Consider the following 6,625-nt stretch of genomic DNA (forward strand, 5'->3'; position numbering starts at 1 on the left):
AATTTTTACTGAAAAACTGTTAAAGTCGTGATGATGTGACATTTGTTGAGGCGAAAAACATGTTTTCTTCCATCAGAACAAGATCTGTACAGTTCAACATACCAGTAGCCAACAGGATGTGCTTCTGTTATCTGGCTTCACTAACCCGAACAATCACCATCATGCTAAGTGGTCACACAAAGCTGGTTATCCCCTCATAAAAGGGGAGGAAAACACGCAGTCGCAGCTGCTGAATGCTGAAAGCTGAAAAAAAAAAAAGCTAAATTGGAGACTGTGTGAATACATAACAGGTAGGGGTGGGGGAAAAAAATCGATTCACATAAGAATCGCGATTCTAATCATCCACGATTCTTAATCGATTCATAAACTTCAAAAATCTTTTTTTTTTTTTTTTTTTCTATTTTGAAAAATCACACAAAACACCAATTTGTGTTATTTATGTACAGTTTATTTTTGTAACTTCTGGGAGAAAAAGGCAGCTGGCCTAAGCTTTTATTTAGGCAATTTTATTTATGCAAGTTATTTCTTATACAGTAAGTAAGTTTTTATTTGTTTAGCATGAATAAATGTTACCTTTTTTTAATGTTAGCCTTAGTGTGATTACATCATTAGAATCAGTTTGTTTAAAAATCACATTATCTTAAGCAAACTGTATAGTTTTGAAGACATAATTTGCCTTAACACACGATGCACTGTATCAATTTTTGAATCGAGAATCGTTTGAATCGAGAATCGATTCTGAATTGAATCGTGACCCTAAGAATCGGAATCGAATCGAATCGTGAGACACCCAAAGATTCACACCCCTAATAACAGGCTTATAATATCACTGCCCCATCAATAAGGCATGAGTAGATGTGATTATAATTACATTTGTGTATTCCAATAAATTAATTTGTTGCTTAGATGTATTATTATGTCGTGTGTATGAGATGCCTTATTGTTTTAGCTGCTACCCCCGCGGTGTCCACCAAGCTGAGGATCTAATAAAAATACATATAAAACATAATTGAAAGCGGTACTTAATATCATATAATCATCATCATAAATGGGACTTAAGAGATGATATCAAGATAAAAAACACAATAAAAAGGCTTTGACATTGCTTACAGCCACAAGAAAAATGTGAACTGAAGAAGACGGGAGGGGGCCCACCTACACAGGAGGACTGATCACGATCCATCACTGAGCTCCACAGGATATTCTACGAATCGTGAGGCCATTTTCCGGAGAACTGATTGGTCAGGAGGCGGTGCTGTTATACGTGTTGATTTGTTATCTGGAACATAACCTGTTCCAGAGCAAGTTAGGTTACCCTAACCCACCGTGGTGATGTACCCCGGTAAGACGGGAACCAGCTTCGTAACACTCTGAAGTTACCTCACTAACCACAGATCCTGCTTTGTAGTGCAGACCTCAGAGCATCTCTGCAGCACTACACTACTTCAGTATAATGCTGTTTGGTCTCACATTTTACCTTTAACAGAAAATTGCATCTTCTTGAGATTTGTATATTGCATTGCGATTGCAATAATATTTTTATAAATTGTGCAGCCCTGACATTAACATTAACCTAAACAGAAGCCTGGAACTGGTGGATGAAACTCCACTTCATCAGTTCATCAGTTCATCAGTTCAATAGTTTTTGTTTTGTGTCTAGCATAAATGGACTACAAGTCTGTGTGGTTGAACGACAAATAAATCAACCTTGAACATTCACACATTTCAAAAGTGACACAACGAAACACATTGAAGAAGTGTGTGATTCAAGTACCTTGTTGCTTGTCTGTTTGACATTCTGACTTCCAAAGCTGTGTGATTGCTCCACCCTCCCTTCACTTCTGTCCACACGCACGCACGCACGCACGCACGCACGCACGCACGCACGCACGCACGCACGCACGCACACACACACACACACACACACACACACACACACACACACACACACACACACACACACACACACACACACACACACACACACACACACACACACACACACACACACACACACACACACACTGTGTGAGCCCCCATTGGTTGGGGTAAATTCACTGATGGCTGCCTTAAAATTAGAAATCTCATTTTAGTTGAATTGAACCTTAAATTTAACATAACCAATGATGGGATGTAACTCAGTACCTTCACTCAAGTACTGTGATTAAGTACAATTTTAAGGTAGATGTACTTTGAGTATTTCCATTTCCTGCTTCTTTTTACTTCACTCCACTCATCCACATCTTGGAGGCAAATACATTTCTTTTTACTCTACTACGTTTATTTGATAACTTTAGTTACTAGTTACTGGTAATAAAGTCTTTGTGTTACAAGAACAAGAAGACGTTCAAAGATGGATGTTGTCTCATGTAATATCAAAGTAATATTTGAACTTGAGGTCTTTACTTTTACTAAGTATAACTTTAGGGTGACTTTAGGGAGCTTTTTACAACAGTGAACATGCTCTAACCATCTTATAGTTCTATCTGCTGACCACTACACAGGAAACTCTCTGAGGTGTCACAGTGACGTGATTAGGTAGCACAATATGAGTGAACATGAACCCAAGGTGAAACAGTTTCAGTATCTCAGGTCATTTTTGCCAAAAAAGATTTTGGGGCTTGATAAAAAACACATCTTTTGATTTTAAGCATTTGCTAAGAGGAAGACGTGTATGACAAACTTAAAACTAACTCTCTCTCTCTCTCTCTCTCTCTCTCTAGGTACTGCTCATAAGGAGCAATTTAGGGTTCAGTATCTTGCTCAAGGACACTTTCACTTCAGCTTGGGTAGCTGGGGATTCAAATCAGCGACCTTCCAATTACTAGATGACCCGCTCTACCTCCTGAGCTACTGCCGCCCCATTTTACTAGTATGTAACTACCTATCAGGTGAAAAAAGGGGTGCTAGTTTCATGATAGGTCAAATTATGCTCAACACATTTGACAATAACTGTATATATGAATTTAACACAATGTTGGAATTTCCGTGACCAAAAGAAATTATTTATCTCAATGGGACCACCGAAAACTAATTATCGTAACACTAAGTAAAATTAGGTTTACATTTGAAATGTATGGTGCCTCTCTAAAACAAAAACACACCAGACAGGCACACTTAGATACATTTTCTCATATTTTAATTCCAACGGTTTTTTATCAATGTCTCAAAAGATAAAAACGCCATCACATTTTCTGTCAGAGATAAACAGAGAGAAATAGTGCACTGGGGTAGGAATGCAAGTGCTAACTTCTCATTACCCAGTAATCAGTACGTCATGGATCAATGTCTTTTGCCAGCCATAATTGGTATTTATCCTTAAAAAGCCATGTATTATTGAAGCTGCAGAAGCAACTCCAGGCTAGTGGGTGGGCCTGCAGTTCCTACGCGCTTGCACGCGGCATGCCCAATAACACAGACTGAGCCAGACTGAATAAACTTTACACAGCACCAAAATATCATGACGGTCCGTGGCAATTTACATTTTATTACGACACATCGATTTTGTTTGGATTAATTGATGAAACTTTAGATATATTTCCATGACTTTTCCAAAACTTCAGAAAATATTATTTTCCATAACTTTTCCAGGGCCTGGAAATTGCATTTTAAAATTCCATGACTTTTCCAGGTTTTTCATGACCGTAAGAACCCTGTGTGAAATAAGTGCTGATGTAAAAAAAGCTGCTCCACACAGTTACAAGTAGAAATCAGAAGGATGTATAGTCAAGTGTTAGGATGTATTTAAAATTCCTCGACTGACAACACGCACACACGCACACCAAGGCACAACAGGGTCCTTGACAAGCCCACACAGGCTTCTTACTCTATCAGATTACCCTCTGGCTAATTCAACACACACACACACACACACACACACACACACACACACACACACACACACACACACACACACACACACACACACACACACACACACACACACACACACACACACACACACACACACACACACACACACACACACACACACACACACACACACACACACACAAGCATGCTCACAGCCCTCCCTGACTAAGGGTTTGTCATCTAATGCTGTGGTGATGTGGTAAGACAAAGGAACCACACATGCTGAGCACCACAGATGATCTGGTAATGTGAGGGGTTAACAGATCCAGTCTGAAGCCACCTGATATATTCAAACATGTCTGATATCTAGGTTTTAAAAAATCTGGATGATTATATCCAGACCTTAACAACCAATGAGAGAGGAATCCTGGAGCAGCTGACGGTGCTGCCGAGCAACGGTAAACACTGTAGCTCTTGAAGTTAACGTTAGCTAGCTTTCTACTGTTGACAGAAACTTAATCTCTCTTCCAGTTGTCTCTGAGGAATAGAAAACCTGTGTTGACCACATTTCTCCATTCATCCAGACTCTAAACCTTCTGCTTCTGTTTTACTTCCTCACTGGAACATGGTACTACAGCAAATTGTTGCACCACGCTAATCTCCATGTTTGTTTTGTTCAGACAGAGATTTCTCCTATGAATATATGAGCATTCATTTTTATACAGTAAGTCTGGTATCGGGCCCAATATACCTCTAACAATTGATGCGGTGCACACAGCCGTTAGCTGCATATAGTGTGGATGCAGTTGAATTAACCAATTCATCAAGCCACGTCTTGACAGAAAACATAACAACTGCCATTTCAAACTACGCACCATAAATTCTAAGCCTAAAATAGAAAGCATTACCTCACTGCTGCTATGGTGCATTACGTTTGTGTGTAGTTTTGTGCAAAGAGAGCTTTAACACTGTTGGAAGACAATAACTTTCAATAGTCTGCCAACAAAGCATTTCAGAATGCCAGTTGTTGTGTGCTCTACACAACTTTCCTTTGTTACTGCTGCCATCAACTTTATGTGAAGACGACTTCATGCAGTAACCAGGACCTCTTTTAAGTTCACTATACAGTGGGAGTTGTCTCTTCAATTGGTGAGAATGAATGGACTGAATGATAAACGCAGTGCTAACCAGACAGCTAGCTCTGGGGCATTCATGTTTAGTCCATTCATGTGTCTAGAAACAAAACACTGTTTATGTTTTAATAGAAGAACTGAGTGCTGGGTTAACCACAGCTCAGCAAGTGTCTGCAAACAATTGTTTGCACAGCCTTTGGTAATGCATCTGTTAAGAGTTTCAACCATGAGACCTCGAGACATCCTGATAAGCTGGCTGGCAGACACCATGAGCCTTTTGGCCTTTCAAGGCAGCATGTTAGTTTTTAGTCAGCTAGCTGGTCATTTAGTCCACAGTGAACTGTGTAGCCAACTGGTGAGTCAGTGATGAAACTATTGCACTTTAAGCCAGAGATGTTGTCTGTCCTGCAATCTATGAGACTGGAGTTACATGTGTGCTTCCTGATAGCCACTGTTCATTTGACTGACTGTATGCTGAAACACTTGGCCACATGAAACACATGAAAGACAAATGGATTTTTCCTACAACAAGGAGTTTGAAATATTGCCTTTGGGGGGCGATTAGCGAGGATAAATCAACTTTAAAACAAGTCTTCAGCTACATCTGCTGTTAGGGAGAATGCAGTAATGCTGTTTTTCTAATAACTTCCTGAAATGTTTTTTGCACTTTCCATCAGCATGAGGGTAACTAGATAATGAGTCCATCTTAATTTTTGGGTGAACTAATCCTTTAACCTGATCTTGAACCTGATATTGACATAATTTGCATTTGCAACCAGCTGTCTGAAGGACAAAATATCTATGACTATAAGTTCAGCAAAGCTGCTGTTTTCAGCTCTCATGTCAGAAACAATCAGACCAGTTGAATGCATCTCAGACAAGCAGATATTATGACAGGTCATCATGTTCATCTCGGGGTTATTTGGAGCAAAATGACAATAGTGTGAAGATTATTCTTTAACACGAGCCTGTAGTTGGTTTGGAGAAAGGATCCACCAAACACCATTCATCATTTCTATGATTTCTGTCATTCCTTGTTTATCTGGGTCTAATGTTAACACGTTAGACAGCAGCTTTACAAGTCGTTACCGTCTGTTCCTGAAAGCATCCCGCAGCGGCCGCTGAGCAGCTTCACTCCACTTCTGTACGAGCTGCGCCGAAGGAACAGTGACATTCCCGCATTTGGTAACAGTTAGCTTACCTTCACTCCACAATGACAGTGTGGTTTCATGGTTGTCGAGCTACTCTGAGGACACAAATTTAATTCAGACATTGTCGTTGTGTTCATTATGTCTGAACCGAACTGAAAAACGGCCCCAATAATTAATTTAAGGTGAAAACTAGACAGCAGCCTTCACGATAAGCAGAACAGAACCAAAGTGACAGACTTCTGAGCAAACTACCCAGACCCAGACCCAGTCCCCCCTTCTTAACTTTTAACCAGTCTGCGACTGCAGCGGCTACAGCTTCGAGAGGTGGACGAGCAGCCATTCTGCGAGCTATTTACCTTAACGGGCCCGTTGTTGGTTAGCGGGAGAACCGGGAGGTGTAGCAGGAGGAAGGAACAGACCGGGAGAGCTAAGCCTCCGTTACCGAACATGGTTCATTCATGTCATGGAGCGACAAACCTCCCCCTCCCCTTACCTCCGCTCCCCTCCTCTCCTTCTACCCTCCTTCCT

At 40.6% G+C, this 6,625-nt stretch overlaps 1 protein-coding gene across 2 annotated transcripts in view; it reads right to left on the reverse strand.

Annotated features, from left to right (window-relative positions):
• LOC311266336 (ADAMTS-like protein 2) overlaps positions 1-6,569 on the reverse strand; it is a 31,372-nt gene extending 24,803 nt beyond the window's left edge. For both annotated transcript variants that reach the window (XM_084368663.1, XM_084368662.1), the window contains exon 1: positions 6,454-6,569. In XM_084368663.1, the coding sequence (XP_084224789.1) occupies positions 6,454-6,546 (93 nt within the window). In that variant the 5' untranslated portion in view covers positions 6,547-6,569. The remainder of the gene's footprint in view (positions 1-6,453) is intronic.
• Positions 6,570-6,625: the final 56 nt, after the last annotated feature.

This window comes from Pagrus pagrus (genome assembly GCF_965226575.1).
Source record: "Pagrus pagrus genome assembly, chromosome: 12".
Classification (NCBI taxonomy): domain Eukaryota; kingdom Metazoa; phylum Chordata; class Actinopteri; order Spariformes; family Sparidae; genus Pagrus; species Pagrus pagrus.